The sequence below is a fragment of the Capricornis sumatraensis genome, chromosome 2 (assembly GCF_032405125.1).
Source record: "Capricornis sumatraensis isolate serow.1 chromosome 2, serow.2, whole genome shotgun sequence".
Classification (NCBI taxonomy): domain Eukaryota; kingdom Metazoa; phylum Chordata; class Mammalia; order Artiodactyla; family Bovidae; genus Capricornis; species Capricornis sumatraensis.
This window is the reverse complement of record NC_091070.1, coordinates 29402241-29424758: the sequence shown is the minus strand read 5'-3', so window position 1 is coordinate 29424758 and position 22518 is coordinate 29402241. Positions and strand designations below refer to the sequence as shown.

At 42.2% G+C, this 22518-nt stretch overlaps 1 protein-coding gene across 1 annotated transcript in view; it reads left to right on the top strand.

Annotated features, from left to right (window-relative positions):
- Positions 1-22518, top strand: part of PRKCH (protein kinase C eta) — a 236912-nt gene that overhangs the window by 52237 nt on the left and 162157 nt on the right. The window contains exon 2 of the mRNA XM_068966672.1: positions 21663-21726. Within this exon, the coding sequence (XP_068822773.1) occupies positions 21663-21726 (64 nt within the window). The remainder of the gene's footprint in view (positions 1-21662; positions 21727-22518) is intronic.

The following is a 22518-nucleotide window of genomic DNA, read 5'->3' as shown; positions in this document are numbered from 1 at the left end:
GCCGCCTCCGGCTGGCTTTTCATCTGTATATTGCAGGGTTCACGTTTCTCACCTGCAGTATTGTTCCTAGTTCAGATTTCTCTAGAGGTTACCTGGAATCAGGGCTCTATGGAGGCACTTTTTATTTAAAAGCTACTTTTCTTAAATAGACATTTTATTTTAAAATGGTTCCAGATTTACAGGAAAGTTATGAAAATAGGGTTCCCACACAGCTCATACCCAGTTTCCTCTTTTAATATCCTACATTAGCATCATACTTTTATCACAGATAATGAGCCAATAATGATGCATTATTGCTAACTAAACTCCATAGTTTGTTCAGATTTCTTTAGTTTCGACCTAGTGTCCTTTTTCTGTGTTGGGATCCCATTCAGGATACTGCATTATGTTTAGTTGTCACGTCTCCTTAGGCTCCTCAAGACAGTCCCAGTTTCTCAGATTTGTCTTGTTTTTGATGAACTAAAAACGTGAGGAGTACTAGTTAGGTATTCGGTGGAATATCCTTCAGTTTGGCTTTGTCTGATGTTTAGATTGAGGTGGTGGGGTTGTGGGGAAGAAGACCAGAGATAACGTACAGTCGGTCATTGTTGTTCAGTTGCCCAGTTGTGTCTGACTCCTTGTGACCCCGTGGACTGGAGCAAGCCAGGCCTCCCTGTCCCTCACCATCTCCTGGAGTTTGTGCAAGTTCATGTCTGACACCCTCTTCTCCTTCTGCCCTTGATCTTTCCCAGCATCGGGGACTTTTCCAATGAGTCATCTGTGTGCATCAGATGACCAAAATGCTGGAGCTTCAGCATCAGTCCTTCCAGTGAATATTCAGGGTGGATCTCCCTTAAGATTGACTGATTTGATCTCCTTGCTGTCCAGGGGACTCTCAGGAAACTTCTGCAGCTCAAAGTTCTAAGGCACCAATTGTTTGGCGTTCTGCCTTCTTTACGGTACAGCTCTCAATCGTACATGACCACTGGGAAGACCATAGCCTTGACTATACAGACCTTTGTCGGCAGAGTAATGTCTCTGCTTTACAGTCTGTCATTACATCACATTAATTACATCAGCATGCATTCTACACCTGCATACTAGCAAATGCATTATTAATGTTGATGGGAACCTTGATTGCATGGATGAGCTCGTGTTTGTCAGGTTTTTCCCATGGGGTTGCACTTACCCCCTCCTTTTCCTTCCTGTGCTTTTTGGAAGGAAGTCACTATGTATAGCCCACATGTAAGGCTGGAGAGTTAGGTTCCATTTCCTGGGCTGAGGGGCAGGGAGAAGTATGTACATGCATGACTTGGTGTTCTGCTTGTGAGGTTTGCCCCCCACCCCCATTTATTTAGTTGCTCAGCGTTTTGTTTAGCTCAGTTGAACTTGTGGATGTTTATTTTGTACTTTAGCTTACAATCCAACACTCCATTATTTGGTCATAGAAACTGTCCAGCTTCAGTCTTTGGGATCTCTTTGAGTAGGCTCCTATGTCTCTTGGTGGCAGAACCCCATCATTGTGGGTTTGTTTTGTTTTTATGTTTTGAGCACTTCTTTATTCTTCCTGGCACTACAAATGGTCCAGGCTTATTTTGTATATTTATTGCTCCAGCCATAGAATCAACCATTTCCCCAGGAGAGCTGGTTCCTTTGTTTTGGAGAATGGTATTAGAAACCACATTCTGGGCACCGGGTATTCTTGTTGCTAATGGAGTGTCATTGCATTTAGGTCCTCTCAGAACAAGGAGAGATGTATTTATACCAAGCCTTAAATATACAAGGGTTTCCCTGGTGGCTCAGATGGTAAAGAATCTGCCTGCAATACAGGAGACCCGGGTTTGATCCCTGGTCTGAGAAGATGCCCTGGAGAAGGGAATGGCTACCCATGTCAGTAGTCTTGCCTAAAGAATCCTATGGACCGAGGAGCCTGGTGGGCTACAGTCCATAGGGTCACAGAGAGTCAAACACAACTGAGTGACTAACAGTTTCACTTTACATATCCACATATCTGTAGGTATTTCTCTCTGTGTGTCTATGTATATGCATCTGTGTTAAGCCAAATATGAGTTTGCACTGATGCCTTCAACTTCAGTATGCTACACGGATCGTTCTAGCCTTTCTCCCTTACTTGTCTTTTGTCTACAAATTCTAATGGTGAGAATTTCTTCCCACCACCCATCATCCATTTACTTACATATGGCTTCAGAATGAGTAACTGGTACCACCCCACCTCCAGCCCTCAACTTTTCCAGCTAGGGTTCTGTGCTTATGTGAAGTTCATTTTGCTTTAGTCTTAGAGTCCTCACTCATTTCCAAAGTTACTAGGTCAGTGCCTTTTCCCTCCATCCCTCAGTGAGGTTATTTCATAGTTCTGAGTGTACTTGATTCTTACGTTGCAGTTTGCGTTCCATCTAGGGATCCCTTGACTCCCCAAATGCTTTTTATTTCATTAATTGCATCCATTCAAGTTGACTGTGCTGTAAAGTTTTGTGGGTTTTGGCAAATGCTTAGTGTCCTGTATCTGCAGGATACAGCGTAGTTCACTGCCCTCAGAAGACCCTTGTACTGATTAATGAAGAACTTGAAATTATGGTTAGGCGAAAGAAATAGGAATGAGTATTAGAAAATGTCTTCTCATGAAAAGGCAAGGGCTGGTGGGGCCTTGTTTGCTGCTTTAGGAGAAGGCAGATTCTAGGGCCCAAGGATGTGTTTAGGTTAGAATCAAGTGACATGACAGAAAAAAGTGTGGGGTGGGTTTTTCATTTTAGCAAAAAATCTCCAAAGAGTCCTAGTGGAAGTACCGCTGGTGCATCTGAAGTGAGAGGTGGGTGGTGGACATCCTGTTTCAGGCCTCTCTTCTTTTATTCCAAGTTCTACAGCGGCCTCAGCTCAGCCTTTGGCTGAACATTCTACCCAGAGTCCTACCAATCAGCTGCATCTGAGAGCAGTTCTGGTTTTACTTCTGTGTGACGTTCAGAGACTGGTCTGCTATCAGGCTCTCCCCTGGCTGAAGCCCTAGTTGGCTTTCAGCTGCAGCTGTGTAGTTTCTAAGAGTTGGCACAGTTAATTTAATAAGAGAACAGGACAGGTGAACTTTAGGAAAGCTTCTTGGGCAAATATTAATCAGGTTTATTGAAAGTCATAAATATATTAGGGTTCCATCCACAGGATGGTGGGAATGGCATTTGAGGACCTAGAATCCATCTCTAGTTCAGCCTGCCAATTTAAAGTGATTTACCCTGGGTGTCTCTGCAGTACAGTGGGGACAAGGGTCCTATGCTTTCCCTTACTCAGAAGGCAGTTTTGACGATACATGGGAAGAAATGTGTGAGATTTCTCAGGGTACCCAAGATAGATGAAGTGCCTTTCTGTACGCTCTTTTGCTGGCTTTGTTGTCTCCTGTTCTCTAAACATAGCTTTGCCTCTTGACTTTGCTCTATGAACTTCACCTTCTGTTCTTGGCGGGGGTCTGTCTTGAGGTTCAGTTATCCTTAGTGTATGGATGACACCCCTCACTCTGTCTAGGCCTTTAAGTTGAAGTCCCCATCTGTCTTTTTGTCGAATATTTCTACCTCAATGTCTTCTCAAAAAAATCAGTATACTTAAAAATCAGTCATCCTAAACCAACTGATTCAATGGACATGAGTTTGCGCAAACTCTGGGAGATAGTGAAGGACAGGGAAGCCTTGTATGCTGCAGTCCATGGGGTTGCAAAGAGTCCAACACAACTTAGCAACTTAGCAACAACAAAACCAAGTGACCTTCTAGACTGTCTTACTTCTTCCAGGATAAGTCTTCCAAGCGTTCAGATCCTGGAACCCTTTTTGGTTTTTCATCATCCCCAGCCATTAGCCCCCAAGCCATACTGAGCTCCTTCTGTAATATCTCCTTGCTGTCTCCTCCTCCATCACTGACCTGTACCACTGGAACAAACTCTTACTGTGTCCTCTTCCCCTAGTCCTCTAACTTGTCTCCCAGCCTGCTCTCCTTTACTATTACTAGTCTAATTTTTTCTTAAATTTAAAATCTCAACTTGGCATCCAAGGCACAATTTGAACTTCCAGCTTTACCTTCCTGCTTAATTAAAAAATATAACTGAACTACATGTTGCTTCTTGCTTCAGTGCTGTGCGCTCTCCTTTTCCCCACCCTGCTTATCTTGGCAGGTTAAATTTTAGAGGGGAAGTAAACTTTCAGGTAGAAGATTCAGTGGTATAAATGAACTTTAGGTAAGTATGAGGAGGACCTTTCCAACAGAACTGCTCAGGAGGAATGGGTACCACGGGAGAGGCCCCACTGTTACTTTCTGGTTCCCAAGCCTGCCATCCCGTTAAAGTCCTTATCTTCCTTCACCTCTGCAGCTTATGGCTTCTTTTCTGAAGCTGCTTCCTCCCATGAAACCACGCTTGAGCAAATCCCCCATCCCTCAGATGGCATCTCTGGTTTTTCTTTCTTCCGCCTTGTAAAATGAATTTGCTTTCTTATTTCTCCCTTTCCTGTGCTCTTTCTTGAAAAGTTGAAGGCTCTTGGTGATCACCTTTTAAGAAAGATTCCTAGATGAGAACTCCAGCCTGGTCCTCACTCCATAGTTTGTCTTTAGTTCTGTCTTCTTGCCAGATGTTTCTATTTGGGTTCCTTTGTGTCCAAATTTGAACTCGTTTCCTTCCTTCTAAAACGTGTTCCTTCCCCCTGAGTTCCCTGCCTGATTGATGGCAACAGAGGCTGGAAGGCTTTTTCTGTGCAGGGCCAGCCAGTAAGTATTTTTGGCTTTGTGGGTCGTAAGGTCTCAGTTATAACCACTCATCTCTGCCCTTGAAGCACAAAAGCAGACATAAATAATATGTCAACAAAAATGAAGGTCACTGTGTTTCAATAAAGCTTTACTTAGAAAAACAAGCAATGGGCTGAAACGGACCTGTAGGCCATAGTCTGCTGACTTTTGGTCTAGGTCACCTAGGCTTCTAATTCAATATTCCTTTGACCTTCCTACTGCTTGTGTTTGCTTTGTATGATTTTAATTTCTACTGACTCCACCCTTAAGAAACCTTTCATATTTCTGGATCATACTCTTCCCCCATTCATTGGTCTAGTAGACAAAATAACCTCTTTTACATGTTATTCTCCATCAACTTACAGAATCAAAACTTCTTGTAACTCCTCTTTAATAAGGTTAAAATTCTCCAAAGGCAGCTGTTTCTACAGTTTTTGCCTCTAACCTTCTCTCTTACTCATCTGTATGAACACTTCCCCATCCACACTGGGTTAGTGTATGTTCTGATACTGTTTCTATCTCTGCTCATGATGTGCTGCTGACTCACAAGGATCTCCTCTCCCACTTACTGAAGCTTGCCTTCAGGCCTCCACTCAGGCGAAGCTCTGTCCTAGCCCAGTGATTGCTCCTCTCTCACTCTTTTTTTAATTGAACTAGAGTTGACTTAAAATGTTGTGTTAGTTTCAGGTATACAGAAAAGTGATTCAGTTATAAATATATATGTATATATATGTATATTTATCCATATATATGTATATTTATCATTTTTCATTATCAGTTATGAAGAGACATTGAATATAGTTTCTTGTGCTATACAGTAGGTCCTTGTTTTTTTATCTATTTTATACATAGTAGCTGCTGCTGCTAAGTCACTTCAGTCGTGTCCGACTCTGTGCGACCCCGTAGATGGCAGCCCACCAGGCTCCCCCATCCTGGGATTCTCCAGCCAAGAACACTGGAGTGGGTTGCCATTTCCTTCTCCAATGCATGAAAGTGAAGAGTGAAAGTGAAGTTGCTCAGTCGTGTCCGACTCTTAGCGACCCCATGGAGCCTACCAGGCTCCTCCATCCATAGGATTTTCCAGGCAAGAGTGCTGGAGTGGGGTGCCATTGCCTTCGATGATATATAGTAGCATACATATACTAATCCCAAACTCCTAATTTATCTCCCCACCTTTCCTCTTCGGTAACCATAAGTTTGTTTTCTATGTTTGTGAGTCAGTTTCCGTTTTATAAATAAGTTCGTTTGTGTCATTTTTCTTTTTAGATTCTACATATAAGTGATATCATATGATATTTGTCTTTCTCTGTCTGATTTACTTAGTATAATCTCTAGATCCATCCATGTAAATAATGCTGTAAATGACGTTATTTCATTCTTTCATTCTTTTTTGGCTGAATAATATTCCGTTGTGTGTGTATACACCACATTTTCTTCATCCATTCATTTGGCAATGGACATTTACGTTGCTTCCATGTCTTGGCTATCATTAATGATGTTGCTATGAACATTGGAGTGCATGTATCTTTTCAATTTGTAGGTTTCTCCAGATATATACCCAGAAATGGGATTGCTGGATCATGTGGTAACTCTGTTTTTATTTTTTTTAAGGAACACCCATGAAAAGTGAAAGTGAAAGTCGCTTAGCTGTGTCCAACTCTTTATGACCCCATGGACTGTATAGAACTCTCCAGGCCAGAATACTGAAGTGGGTAGCCTTTTCCTTCTCCAGGGGATCTTCGCAATCCAGGGATCGAACCCAGGTCTTCCACATTGCAGGTGGATTCTTTACCAGTTGAGCCACAAGGGAAGCAAGGAACTTGCATAGTGGCTGTGCAAATTTACAATCCTGCCAAGAGTGTAGGAGGTTTCCCTTTTCTCCACACCCTCTCCAGGATTTATTATTTTTGTAGACTTTTTGATGATGACCAGTCTGATCAGTGCGAGGTGATACATCATTGTATAGTTTTGATTTGCATTTCTCCAGGTGGCTCAGTGGTAAAGAATCTGCCTGCAGTGCAGGAGACACAGGCGACACAGGTTCGACCCCTGGGTTGGGATGATCCCCTAGAGGAGGGCATGGCAACCCACTCCAGTATTCTTGCCTGGAGAATACCATGGGCAGAGCAGCCTGGTGGGCTACAGTCCACAGGTTTGCAAAGAGTTGGACGTGACTGAAGCAACTGAGCATGCAATGATTAGTGATGCTAATTATTTAGCAAAAGATGCTAAACATCTTTTCATGTACCTGTTGCCATCTGTATGTCTTCTTTGGAGAAATGTCTGTTTAGGTCTTCTACATTCTTTTTGGTTGGGTTGTTGGTTTTTTGATATTAAGCTGTTTGAGTATTTTGGAAATTAAGCCTTGATGTTAGTGTCATTTACAAATATTTTCTCCCATTCTGTAGATTCTTTTTTTTTTTTTTAGAAATAATATAGTTTTTATTTTATTTTATTTATTTTTATTTTTTTTAATTTTTACTTTATTTTGCTTTACAATACTGTATTGGTTTTGCCATACATTGACATGAATCAGCCACGGGTGTACATGAGTTTCCAATCCTGAACCCCTCTCCCACCCCATATCATCTCTCTGGATCATCCCCGTGCACCAGCTTCAAGCATCCTATATCCTGTATCGAACATAGACTGGCAATTCGTTTCTTACCTGATAGTATACATGTTTCAATGCCATTCTCCCAAATCATCCCACCCTCTCCCTCTCCCACAGAGTCTAAAGGTCCATTCTATACATCTGTGTCTCTTTTGCTGTCTTGCATAGAGTGTTATCATTACCAACTTTCTAAATTCCATATATCTGTGTTGGTATACTGTATTGGTGTTTTTTTTTCTGACTTACTTCACTCTGTATAATCAGCTCCAGTTTCATCCACCTCATTAGAACTGATTCAAATGTATTCTTTTTAATGGCTGAGTAATACTCCATTGTGTTTATGGTTTCCTTTACTGGGCAAAATCTTTTAAGTTTAATTATGTCCCATTTGTTTATTTTTGCTTTTGTTTCCATTACTTTGGGAGATGGATCCAAAAAAACATTGCATGATTTATGTCAGATAGCGTTCTGTGTATGTTTTCCTCTAGGAGTTTTAGAGTATCTGGTCTTACATTTAGGTCTTTAATCCGTTTTGAGTTTTTTTTGTGTATTGTGTTAGAGAATGTTCTAATTTCATTCTTTTACATGTAGCTGTCCAGTTTTCCCATCATCATTTGAAGAGACTGTCTTTTCTTCATTGTGTATTCTTGCCTTTGTCATTAATTATTGACCATAAGTGCATGGATTTACTTCCAGGTGTTTTATCCTGTTTAATTGATCTATTTGTCTTGTTTTGTGCCAGTACCCTACTGATTTGATGACTGTAGCTTTAGGCCATAGTGTGAAGTCAAGCAGTATGATTCCTCCGGCTTTATTATTCTCTTATAAGATCATTTTGGCCATTTGGGGCCTGTAATGTTTCCATACAAAATTTGAAGCTTTTGTTATAGCTCTATAAAAAATACCATTGATAGGCATTGCATTGAATCTGTAGATTGTCTTGGATAAGATGGTCATTTTAACAGTATTGCTGTCTTTTCACCATTTGTTTTGTCTTCAATTACTTTCATCGTATCTTATAGAGTGCAAGTCTTTTGCTCCCTTACGTAGGTTTATTGCTAGGTATTTTATTCTTTTTGACGTGATGGTAAATAGGATTGTTTCCTTAAGTTCTCATTCTGATATTTTGTTGTTAATGTACAGAAATGAAATAGACTTCTATATATTGATTTTGTATTTTGCCACTTTACCAGATTCATTGATGAACTCTGGTAATTTTCTGATGGTGTCTAGGGTTTTCTCTGTATAATATCATGTCATCTGATTGCTCCTTTTCTTTTTTTAAAGAATCTTTTTTTGATGTGGGCCATTTTAAAAGTCTTTATTAAATTTGCTGCAATGTTTGTTTTATGTTTTGATTTTTCAACTGTGAGGCAGGTGTGTTCTTAGCTCCCTGACCAAGGCTCGAACCCACAACCCCTGCACTGGAGGGTGAAGTCTTAACAACTGGGAAGTCTCTAATAGCTCCTCTTCTTGATCTCAATAGTGCTTTTGATGTTGTCCTTACCTGTTCCATTGAGAGTGTACTGGGTTGTATTTTCTATCTGTGTGGTATTCCTACTTCTCCATCTAAACTTTAAGAAGCTGTTAAGGGTGGCCAAGAGTCGGACATGACTTAGCTTCTGAACAACCACCAGGATGCCCAGGAGGTCTCAGTCGACGTGGTAATGGTCATACATTGAACTCTCCTTCCTCTAGATCAGCTCATCTCTTTAGAGACCATCTTATTTAATGGTACCATGATTGTATTGGCCTCATACACTCTCTCTGTGCCCACTTCTCTTTCATGTTCGACTCCATCTCTGGTTACAGAGTCTAGCTGTTGCTCTCTCCCCTACCTTTCCTTTTCTGCTCCCCTCCTGCAGCCCCTCTGTTGCTGGCTTAGCTCAGGTCACCTGCATCCTTTGCTAAGACCACTGGAATAGCCTTCAACTATGCGTTCCCACCACCAGCCTCTCTCCCCTTATTACCCAATACCAGTAGGGCTTTGTCATGTTTGTATAATCCTGAAACATGCAGATGGCCCTTAGTGGCTCCCCGTTCCCTTGGAATAAGGGCTAGCTTTCCAGGGTGCCAGGAAGCCGCTGATAGCTTTTCCTCTCCAGCCTCGTTTCTGCCCCATCTCATTTACAGTCTGCATTCCACCGTATGCAGGCCTAATAGTCGATGTGCATTTGCACATACTTCTGTCTCTCCTTCCCTAGCCCATCTGGAAAACTGCCACCTGTATATCGAGGTAGGGCACATATGCCACCTCTTTACAGCATTCCTCTCTCCTTCTCTCTGGAAGACCAAAGGGGGTGAAAGTGTTACAGTGTAACCCTTGGGAGAGACCTTGGGCTTGATGCATTTTCTAATGTTCCTTCAGATTCAGTCTTCTAAAGGTGACCAAGAGCCTGAGTGGTGAGAAATTAAGTAGACAGGTCTATAAAACATCCTGAATGCTTAAGTATGCTAAATATGTAGTTCTGACTTCTTGCTTTGGCTTGCCTTTCTTCCTCCATTATAAAGTAGAATAGTTCTGGTTTTATTTATATCCTTTTCTTAAAAAAAAAAAAAAACAGATTTTCTGTGGCAAACACTTGGAATCTCCATCTGGTAATATTTCTCTGTTCTTGTGGGAGAGTGGCCTCAGGAGGAGGCTCACTGTGGGGCTGACACTCACCTCAGGTCGCCCCCTGGGGTTGTGGAGGCCTCTGAGCAGGAAGGGGGCATGGGTGGTGTTTCTCACCTCTAGCCACATGCAAAGGTCACCTGTCCCCTTCACTTACTATCTCATCCTGGCAAGGATAGCATATGTTATCTTTCTAGAGGGGTCTACAAAACAGAAAAGAGAAGGATGGAGATCATGTCGAATGTGTACTTTTAAGATGTTCTTTGATGTAGGGAGCACAATTACTGTGGTTCCTCTCTCAGTTTAGGGTCTGGTCTGGCATGAGATTCTTGCTGGGGCAGATACCTTATTGGAGGAAAAAGAAAGTGCCTTCTTGGTTCTGGAGGGTGCTATTCTGAGAGTCCTCTGTTGGTTTCAAGGGTGGGCCTTTTCTGTCCATCTGGAGTAGCAGCAGCTCTGGATCTCCTTGGCTGAGCAGATCCTTTCAGAGCTGCGATCCTTATTCACAAAGGAGGTGTCAGGTAGCACTCCTAGCACAGAATTGAACGCCCTAGGAGGTGAAGAGGGAGGAATTGTAGTGGAGTGTTTTGAAGAGCCTAAGGCATCCATCATCTAATTAACATTTTTGATTCCTTGGGTATTGGAGTCAAAGATTGAGACACACACACACATAGCACTTACACAGTAGACCATTTCTATCTATCCTTAGCTCATTAAAAATGCTTTAGTCCTAAGAGATCCAGTCTGGATTATTTTTTCCTGATTTTTCATTTTGAGCAGAGAGCTTTGGAAAACTAATTTTAATGCAAAAGAGTTCCAGTTTTGCCAGGAGATACACATTTTACACTAGGACATAGGGGTAATGGGCTCTGAGTTGAAATAACTCTAAATTTAAATTTATAGTGATTGGGTGTGTTGAGCTGGCGATGGGGCTCAACACTGGTAATTAAGAATTATCATGAAGCTTAAGATGCATTTGAGAGACAGACTCTTGTGTTGTCTTTACTTCCTCCATGGAGTTCAAAACTTGTTTCTGGCTTGGAATTGTAGAATCTCAGATATGAAAAGGGCTTAAAGCTTAGTCAGCCTTTAGTGTCTAGGTGTGGAAGCCAGATGATCTGCCACGGGAGCTGTGGTCACAGCCAAGGGCTCTTTCCCTACCATCCTCTTCAACTATACAGAGTGTCCAGGCTTAGCAAGATGAGGATTTAGTCACTGACAAATGATGGTATTTTCCTTCACTTTAAACTATAGTCAGATTTGATAAATTTCACCTTATTGTCTCATTTTTTTTTTCCCTGTAGCTGGACAGGTGGATCAACCCATGATGCCATTTCTTTTTTTCTTTTAAACACCAAGCACATTTTGTGTTGGAATATAGCTGATTAACCATGTTGTGATAGTTTCAGGTGAAGAGCGAAGGGATTCAGCCATGCATATACTTGTATCCATTCTCATTTTTAATCTGTGGTGCTTTTTAATGTGCTTTTAACTTGCAAACCTTGTCTGATTGTGAAAGTAGAAAGTCAGCAGGGACATAGGATTTGCCTTATTTACCCCCTTTTCCTTTAAACTCCTTCCCATGACAAGACAATGTGCTGTGTGTGTGCAGCGCATGACCCTGACTCAGGTCCTCCAGGCAGCTGACTAATGGGACCTGAGTCGCTCGCTGCATTTTGCCGGCCCCAGCACAGACTAGCCACACTCCATGGCTCCTGCCACGTGCCCTGTGAAGAGCCATCAGGTGACACCATCAGGCTGGTGCCACTCCCACTGGTCTTGGCAGCGAAGAAGGGAGGCTGGAACACTGAAGCTTGGCATTTGGCAGGGAGTGCCCTCAGGTGCTGAGGGCACAAGTCCAGCCTGAGTTCCCAGGGAGATGGGTGATGTGATTGATCTAACATGCCGCAAAGCCCAGACAGGCGGGTTCAGTGAACAGAAGGCATCAGGTAAACCTGCAGCAACCCGCAGGCAGAGGCAGGCACACCAGGGAGGCTGGTGTGGAGCTGGGGCAGGAGCTTCCCTGAGTTTGGATCTTGGCTTGGCCTTCATTGCTGGGTGACTTTGGACAATTCCATAACATCACTGAGCCTCCATTTTTTCTGTCTGTACACTGGCGGTGGAATTACTTACCTCACAGGAGGGTAGGGGGAAGCTGAGAAATAGTGTAGGTCAGGTACCTGGCAGGGCCCCTGCACACTGATGAGTTCATGACACAGTAACTGCTATTTCTATTGCTAACAAACACAGCTGCATACCTAATTATTGATTATTGGTACAATTCTGTAAAGAATTTTTTTCAATCCAAGAATTTGAGCTCTCATTTTTAAGTTTGATGGTTGTAGCTGGAAGAGAATTGTGAAATGCTTTATCATGTTTTGAGGTTCTTTGGTTACTTATCCCTAGAGTAAGACCTAGAAAAGTTATAGAAAGGATTTACCTAGCCAAGAAGCTAGGTGTATCACACATGTCTAGCTGAAGATGTCAATTCACCATAGAGTTTAGGTGAACCTTCTGCTGCTGCTGCTGCTAAGTCACTTCAGTTGTGTCCGACTCTGTGCGATCCCATAGACAGTAGCCCACCAGGCTCCCCCCGTCCCCAGGATTCTCCAGGCAAGAACACTGGAGTGGGTTGCCATTTCCTTCTCCAATGCATGAAAGTGAAAAGTGAAAGTGAAGTCGCTCAGTCGTGTCTGACTCTTCACGACCCCACAGACTGCAGCCTACCAGGCTCCTCTGTCCATGGGATTTTCCAGGCAAGAGTCCTGGAGTGGGGTGCCATTGCCTTCTCCCAGTGAACCTTCTACCTCTGCCCAATAAAGGGTTGGTGTTTTTTTTTTTCTTTTTCTTTTAATACGCTAGAGCCTTTTGCTTATCCTATGCTTAGATGAATATCAAGTAGCCAGAAGTTTCCTGCCTGTGATCAATTCTAATGCCTTCTGTGAAGGGAAATGGTTGTAAATTATTACCAGTTAATTAAATGAGTGTTTCCGTTGAGTCCTGTGTACAGGCTTTTATCCAAGCCTGTTTAGAATCATGGAACATTAGAGCTTGAAAGGTTGTTAAACAATTGTCTTGTTTCATGGGCAAGAAGACCAGGTTCGGGATGTAGGTGATTCGCTCAGCTTCTGCAAAGTGATGCCAAAAGAAACACTAGCTCAAGATGTGCGGTGGGGGAGGAGAGAGAGGGGCTGGCAGTATGGGGGCACGTCAAGCAATCCGAATATGATCGCTAAGCAGTGGGCCTGTGTAGTCCATATGTTACTGGTTTGCCTTGGAGCCATCTTGAAGTGCTTTTATATTTTATGAAGTACTGTCACAGAGTATTTATTGTAGGGTAAAATACTGTCATTCCTATTTTATAGGTGATGAAATTGAATTGGTCAGATGACCTCCCAATTTGGCTCCCTAGACCAAATCAGCAGTTATTTGTTGAGTGCTTACTTGGTTCAAGGAACTCTGCTAGGTCCTTTGGAGAATTTAAAAAAAAAAAAAAATTGTCAGCTCCCTTGGGAATGGAGCTTATAGACATAACTGCAAGTGATGAGATGTAAGTGAAATTTTATCTAATTGTTCAAGGGCATTGGTAAATACTAAGATAATAATCGAGAAAGGAATTTTGAGACTGGAGGGACCAATGCGCATGTCAGGATCTTCCTGGCAACAGTTTCTTCCTCCAACTTCTGTAGCTAAATCATCTTTGCCAGGTACACTCAGCTGCTCCTATCACCCTCAGCCCCAGGGAACTTCTCTGGGAAGTCCTGAGCACCTGGCAATGATCCTGACTCTAGGAGTCATCCAGCCAAGGTTGGGATGAGTGGATAGATGAAGAGAGAATGGCTTTCTAAGCAGAGACAGCAACACAAGCCCAGGTGTGGTTGGACCACAGTGAGGAGACAGACCTGACTAGCAGAGCAGGTTTAAAGAATGGAAATTTGAAGAGGTTTGGGTTAATTAGTGGGGATACAGAGGGGAGCTCACGGTGCCCTGGAAAGCCCGATGAAGCAGAATGAGTTTTCTTCTGGAGGTACTGGGAAGCCTCTGGAGGCTTGGATGGAGGAAAGTTGATGCGAGTGGCACTTTGGGAAGAGCATTTGGGCCGTGAGATGTAGGCACTTGTTTGGTTTGTTTTTATACCATAGGTGTTGTAAATTTTGGTGCAGTCCAGTCTGTCATTTTCTTGTCACTTGTAATTTTGCTGTCATACCTAAGAAACCGTTGCCTAACCCAAAGTCAGGAAAATTTATTCCTATTTTCTTCTAAGAGTTTTACAGCTATAACTCTTAGTTTTAGGTCTGTGATCCATTTTGATTTCATTTTTACATATGGTGTGAGGTAGGGGTTCGCGTTATTCTTTTGCATGTGGAATATAGTTGTCACGGCACCATTTGTTAAAAAGAGTATTCTTTCTCCATTTAATAGCCTTGATGCTCTCCTGCCCACTTTTAATCCCTTTGTACCACTTGTTCTATTTCCCTTATCCATCCCCAGGCAACCACAGATATGTTTTCTGCCAATATAGAAGCTATATGTTTATAGCCATGTAAAACTATATGTTGTCTTGCTTTTTCTAGGTAGAATATTCTCTTTTGTGTTTGGCTTCTTTCGTTTACTATTCTTACATTTTGCTGCATACATCAATAGATTATTCTTTTTATTCTTGGGGCTTCCTAGGTGGCTCAGTGGTAAAGAATCTGCATGCAGTGCTGGAGACCCAGGTTCGATCCCTGGGTCGGGAGGATCCCCTGGAGAAGGGAATGGCTACCCACTCCAGTATTCTTGCCTAGAGAATTCCATGGACAGAGAAACCTGGCAGGCTGTAATTCATGGGGTTGCAAAGAGTCAGACACAACTGAGCGACTAATACACATTCCATTGTATGGCTATATTGTATTTTTTTAAAAGCTCTTGTGAACATTTGCATACATATCTTTGAATATATGCTTGCATTATTCTTCCCTAAATACAAGTCAAATGACTGGATCAAATGGGAGATGTATGTGTAACTTTTAAGAAAATATCAAACTGGTTCCAAAGTGATGGTACCATTTTACAATCCCATCAACAGCATATGAGAATTCCAGTTGTTCCACATTCTTCCATTTAGTATCGTCAGACTTTGTAATGTTAAACCTCCTAATAGGTATGCCTTGTTTTTGCATTTTGGTTTTAATTTACATTTCTCTAATGACTCCTTGGAAGAAAAGTTATGACCAACCTAGATAGCATATTCAAAAACAGAGACATTACTTTGCCAACAAAGGTCCGTCTAGTCAAGGCTATGGTTTTTCCAGTGGTCATGTATGGATGCGAGAGTTGGACTGTGAAGAAAGCTGAGCACCAAAGAATTGATGCTTTTGAACTGTGGTGTTGGAGAAGACTCTTGAGAGTCCCTTGGACTGCAAGGAGATCCAACCAGTCCATTCTAAAGGAGATCAGCCCTGGATGTTCTTTGGAAGGAATGATGCTAAAGCTGAAACTCCAGTGCTTTGGCTACCTCATACAAAGTGTTGACTCATTGGAAAAGTTGACTCTGATGCTGGGAGGGATTGGGGGCAGGAGGAAAAGGGGACGACAGAGGATGAGATGGCTGGATGGCATCACCAACTTGATGGATGTGAGTCTGAGTGAACTCCGGGAGATGGTGATGGACAAGGAGGCCTGGTGTGCTGCGATTCATGGGGTCGCAAAGAGTCGGACACGACTGAGCGACTGAACTGAATAACTGATTATGTTGATCTTGTCTTTATGTACCTATTTGCCATCTTTATATATGTCTTCTTTGGTGAAATTAAGTGATGAAGCTCATTTTTTAAAAATTGGGGTTTTTTTTGTTGTTGTTGTTTTAAAACAGAGTTAAGCGAGTTCTTTATGAGAAAAAGTTACATATATTTTCTCCTGATCTGTAGCTTGTCTTTCATTCTCTTGAAAGTATCTTTCAAAGAGCAGACATTTTCATTTAGATGAAGTCCAGATTATCATTTTGTTTTTTAATGGGTTGCACTTTGGTCTTATATCTAAGAAATATTTGCCTAACCCAAGGTCCCAAAGATTTTCTCTGATGTATTTTTCTTGAAGTATTAAAGTTTTAGGCTTTATATTTAGCTCTGTAATCCATTTTGAGTTAATTTCTGTATAAGTTACAGTGTGTGAGTTGAAGTTCAGTATTGTGTATAGGAATATCCTATATGGGTTCATAAGAATGCCACATTTTGAAGGCCATTGCTTTCTGAATTTCAACAAGGACTTCGGAGTTGCCCTCCTCACTAATGGAAGTGGTCTATAGGAAAGAGGGCTTAGTTTATTCTCTTCTCCCTGACTGACTGTTGCAGAAAGAATGCTCAAGGTCTGACTTTGAAAGTGGGGCCTCCTGGGCACTCTGGCCTCAGCCCTGTTATAGTGTACATTCTGTAAGTGCCATAGATGATGACACGGTAACCCAGGCCCTGATTTGGAAGGCCATGAAGCTGACGAGCCGAGAGACTGAATGACTGGATTTGGGATTCAGTGAGCCTTGGGACCCACAGAAGTAAGCTGAAATTCTGTAGAAAAATACAAAGCTTAGGATTTGGGGCCTGATCACTGTTTAGGATGTGGAAAGCAGAGCCTTACAGCAGGTAGAAAAGATGCAAAGGTTTTAGTTGATGACAAACTCAGGTTGGGTCACTGGATCTTCTCTGAAGTGTTCATGAAGTCTGTAGCTGCATCACTAAAGGGCACTGTCAGTGTTGACATCAAGGTTGTGATAACCTTGCTTTATCCTGTTAAGGTTTGGTTGCACCTGTGGGCTGATGTTCACTCTTTCATGGGGGTGTGGAGCAATTGGAGCTTATCTGGAGGAAACTTATCAGAATGGTAAAGGAGGAGAAAACCATGTCCTATGTGAAACTATTTGGAATATCCTTGTTGGTTTGTTAATTTACTCACAAAACCATTTCAGTCCTCTTATGTGCAAGGCAGTGTCCTAAGTGACCAGGGCATAAAGACTATAACAATAAGTGGGTTCCAACAATGGTCTCTGTAATGGTGTGGAGTTGTCCACTTGTCTAAAAGAGGTCTTGAGACTTACTTGGTGGTCTAGTGGTTAAGAATCTGCTTTACAATGCAGGGAACACCAGTTCTATCCCTGGTCCGGGAAGATCCCACATGGCGCAGAGTGGCTCAGCCTTTGCACCACAGTGCCTGAGCCCAGGTGCTCTAGAGCCCATGCTCTGTAATGAAAAGCTACCTCAATGAGAAGCCTGTGAGCAGCAGAGAAGACTCAGCACAGCCATAAATAAATCAATCCCACTCCCTTATTTAAAAAAAGCCTGATGAGCCCCTCTTTACCTGGCAAGGTAATAAAGCCATCCTTAAAAAGTAATAATAAAAATAAATAACTAAAACAAAAGTGGTCTCAGAAGGTCTGCCTGTAAAAAAAAAATGAGTTTTGAGTTGACTCTCGATGGACAAATAGGAGTTTGACAGTTTACAAAGAGAAGGATTTTCTAGATAAAAAGGCCGCATGCCCCAAATCACTAGGCAATAAGCTTCAGACAGGTGATGGGCATTTTCCACCATTTTGACCACATTCTCCATTATGTTCTCTGACCCAGAATCCGTTTTGTTGATCTCTCAGCTTATAAGTGAAATAACATGCCTCCCCGCAGAGTCTACAGGTAATTGAAAGAGGCTGAGATATGGGTTGTGCGTGTTTGGGGTGGTGAGGACACAGCATGCAGGACTGTGTGCCCTGCTGAGGAGTTTGGCTGTTATCAGAGAAGAGAGAGGACACATAGAAGGGTTTTAAGTTAGAAAGTCAGACTTTCACTTTTGAAATGTCAGCGGTAACAGCTGGAGGACAATGAGTCTGGAGACAGAAACCAGCTAGGACGCTGGTTCTGCAAGAGGCTAGGTGAGGCAGAGCAGGAGGATGGAGAGGAAGGGGTGGGCTGAGAAGATTCTCAGAAAGTGGACTTGGAGTTATGTGGTAGGATTACATGCACATGGTGAGGCGTGTGGGCTGCTGGGAAAACGTGGAATCAGGAATGGGGGGAGTCAGTTAGTGGGTACAAGATAAGACTTTGCACTCTGGACATGTTGAATTAAAGGGATTGTCTCAATGAGACGTAGAGATGGAGACTTTCAGAAAAGGTGCATAGATAGGTTTGGAAGTAAAGTCTGTGCTTGAGACTTAGGTAAGTGACCATACCCTTTTGGAGATTCTGATGTGTTCATGTTTTCTCCTACTCCAAAAGATTCTCAGGTAGATTTTGAAATCATGAGTCTGAATATTCCTATGGGAGGAAAAGAGGACTTAGGAGCTGCAGGGTTTATAGAGAGATTCATGAAAGAGGAAGCTGGCCAGAACATCAGATACTGCAGAGAAGTCAGATGAGGGAAAGACAAACACATCTTTGGATCTGACCATCGGGTGCACACATGGGTTACAGGAGCTGTTTCAGTGCTGGGAAGACAGGGAAACAGATTGTAGGGGATGGCATAGGTGTTAGACAGTGTACAGGGGAGGTGATAATTGACTTTATTAAAAATATGACTTATTCTCTTAGGCTGCCAATTTGGATAAGCCTTTTTGGGTGCAAATGATTAAAAAAAAAAAAACACCTTACTCAAACTGGCCAAAGGAAAAAGAATGTATGGGCTCAAATAACTGAGAGATCCAGAAGAATAAAGCAGGGCTCGATCTGAGGCTTTGAATGACATCAAGACCTGGTCTCTTTCTTTTTCAGTTCTCCCTTCTTTATTGGCTTCATTCTGCAGCCCAGTGTCACCAAATGGTGCCAGACATTCCCAAGTTTCTGTCCTTCCAGATTGAAGTTCAGCTGGAGTGAGATTGTATTGCTCCCTATAGATCCAGGATTCCTGATTGAACCTATTTGCATTCTGTTGTGCAAAGCTGCACCAGTGACTAAGGGTAGGGAGTAGCAAGTACTCAGATGGCGACATAGGGCATATGTCAGTTTCAGGCCGTTCATCGTGACTGAGGGAGTTCAGTGCCCTGCTTGGCAAACTTGGGTCACATGTCCACTCTGAAGCAGGGATAGAATCGCAGCTGAGCCATGGACTAATGTGAGGGCAGGGTGGTTCTCAAAGCTGAAGTGCTGTTGCCAGAAGCTGGCATGGATATTCTGCCTAGAGCTAAAATATGTACTACAGCTATAGGGCACAAAACTAGGGTTGGTGAATGCAAGCTATTGGTCACTGCATTTCTACCAATGGAAGCTATTGGTCACAGAGAACGATTACCCTGGGGGACAGGAATGAAAGAGGTCAGCTGCAGAGGTATCAGTTGGCTGTCACTGACAGTGTCTGAAAAGCCACCATGAATAGATGCCAAGCCATTGCACTGTGTAGATGTAGCAGTTAACCTCTAAGGCCACATTGTCAAACTGTTTCTCTGTAACACAGTAAGGAATACATTTTTACCGTAAAGCCCAATACGCCCTTAATTATGCATACAGAACTGCAAACAATTTTCATGACATAGTACTTTTCCTTCATATTTGGTTTGTTCATGTTTTCTGTTCCACTTAAAAATCTCTGTTATATGAAACTCATCACATGATTTTCATGTCTCACTTATCAGTCTCGACCTGCAGTAGTTAAATTCTTGTTCTAAGGTCAGAGGTCTTAGATGAACTTGGTTTACAGATGGTATTTGAGTCTGGCTTTTCCACCACAAGGGTGGCTTGGGTCAAAATTGAGGATCAAACCTGTTGCACTGTGAGAGCTCCTGGTTCTCCGTGCTAGAGTCTCCTGCTTTCTGTCAGAGCAGCTCCTGACCCATGGGGTGGAGGGACCTTCTTTGTAGGCCATCAGGCAGTGTTGGAGGGAGTTCACGTGTTGTGTCACAGAGGTGGCCTGGCAGTCTGTCTGCCTGGGGCCTGGCAGCAGCTCCTTCTGTGCCAGCAGCCGTTGATGATGTGAGGTCAGTGTGTGTGCATGTGTGTGGCTCTGACAGGATTTTATATTGAAGATGAGGGAGTGGCTTTTAAAAATATTTTTGACTTGAAACAAGTCAAGGCAGAGAGTGGAGACAATTAGAGACTGACATCCTGTTTAGTCATCTCTCCAGAGAGTTCTATTTTCAGAGCTGTTCTATAAGGGTTCACAAGTGGTGTTAAGGTAGTTAAGGGGATATTGTTAAGTTAGCAGTAGTCGTGATGCAAGAAGCTGGTTTGAACACTGGGGTGAATTGCAGTGCGGTAACCACGTTGATAGTAGTAGACTGAAGGCAGAGAAAGGCAGAGTTTATGGGAATCAGCTCTTATGTAGATGAAGCTTTCTGAGTCAGTACAAAACAGTTTTGTACTGTTTGTCAGTACTTTTGAAAAGGTAAAAGCGGGGTGTGGTGTGTAAAGACAGGTGGCAGTGAGCTAGCGTATGGTCATTGCATTTTTTCCCTTCAGTATGGGTCACGTGCTGGTATAGTACAGGCAGTAAATAGCACTGTCAAAGTTCTTTGAGGTTGTCTCATGGGAGCAATGTCAGAAATGCTGAGTAATGATATCATGGACTTGGAGATGTGAGCAGTGAAACGGGGGATGGTTAAGACCTTGCCCAGAGCCACTGTGCCAATCAGACTGGAGTCCACGTTCTGGTCTAGTTTGAACACTGTACCAGATGATTTGCAGCTCATTTAAATTTAATATTCTATAGTCACCTTCTCCAGACCTTTCTGTCTTCAGGTCAAAGGCAGGACTGAAGTCCTGGGCTAAACTTGATGAGGTCTTTATTGGGTTGGCCAAGAAGTTCATTTGGGCTTGGCCAACAAACATTTAAGGACAATTGTAAAGTTATGTATTTAATTACAATTAAAATATTGTAAATGTATGTATTTGTGTAAATTTATGTATCAGAATCCATGGCTTAGAGGTGTTCAAGGTTGGCGTGAAGAGGGCAGAGCCTGCCTACCTGGGCCCACGTGGTCAGAGCAGACATGGAGGGCACATGCCCCTTCACCCTGGGGACATGCTGGGTGAAGGCTTTTGGGAGACGGGCATGTTTTCAGAAGATGGGATCTATGAGAAGACGTCCAGCTGCCTCATTGGCAGGATGTCCATCTTGTTTTCTCAGCTCATAGGTGAGAACAGAAAGGAACCTTGGTGTTCCTGTGAACGGTTGAGAGTAGGGAATGCAGAGCACATGTACTGCCTCTCCTGGTGCTTCCTGAAGATGAATTGCGCTCCAGTGGAAGTGGGATAGACCGAGACAGCACTCTTTCAGTCAAGCTTAATACTTCCCCAAACTACAGGTGTGCAGCTGGCCATACCACATGGGTTCATAGCCTTTTGTGTTGCCATTATTTCTCTACTCTATATACGTGCCACATGGTGTAGCAAAATATTGTTCTTACAAATGCTGCACATCAGTTAGGGATGTTTCAGAAATGGTGACCTTGTGTATGAATGCTTATCAATATCTCAAACAGCCAAAAGGGAAGAGGAAAAATTTCAAGAGAGGGGAAGCATTGCAAGGATAGTTTCGTTCAGATCTGTTTTTCATCCTTTACAACTTCTTTCACTGTTACTTGTTTCCTGCCCATCTACTGTTCAGTGAAAGGCTTAGATCTGATCTGTGGCTGTGATTTGCACACTGAGGCCTCTCTGTAAGGAATTTTTGAGATCCACCAAAAGAATACTTCAAAATTAGAATATAACATATTTTTCCCTCTCTTTCTAGGTGGATCTGGAGCCAGAAGGGAAAGTGTTTGTTGTAATAACTCTAACAGGGAGTTTCACTGAAGGTAAGAATGAATTTGGGGTGGTTTCTGGTATTTGTGTACTATTGAGTTCATACTCAATAGGAATTTCTATCATAGAAATTATAAAAATAATATTTTATAAAAGATACTTTAAAAAATTACCTGTTTAAATTAGGCTGGTTGGTATTTTATTGCCTAATGGTCTATTGGTTTTCGTTGCCAGAGCAAATATATTTGCTAATTCTGGCAATCTTGTGTTTTGGTTTTTATTCATCATCTTCTTAGTTCAAGAAGTTCTTGCCTTTTTTGATTCATGTCTATTAAACTGTACTTAAATTTTTGGTTTTGGGCCAAACCTGTAGTTTGCCTCTTAATGTATTAAAAATTGAAAGCTCATATTCTCTTCCTTATAATCTTTATCTCATCCTGTCCTTCGAGTGATTCTTTTCCTCTTCCCCGACACTACCCTCACCTCCCACTTTCCTTTATTTTTAATGGAGGTAAAGTTTATATACAATGAATTGAATAGATCAGAAGTGAAGAATTTTATTTTGACAAATGCGTACAACCATATAACTAGCACTGCAATCCAAGGCATAACATTTCCATCCTTCTGAAAGTTCCCTGTGTCCTTTCCTAGTTAATCCCCTGCTGCCAGAGATAGGAAATGCAATATTTTGTTTTGTTTTTTCACTGTAGTTTAGTTTTGTCTATTCTGAAAGTTCATATAAATGGAACTATATAACGTGTTCTCTTCTGTGTCTGATTTATTTTGCTCAGCATAATTTCTGTGATATCTATGCATGTCATTGTGTATATTAGTATTCCATTCTT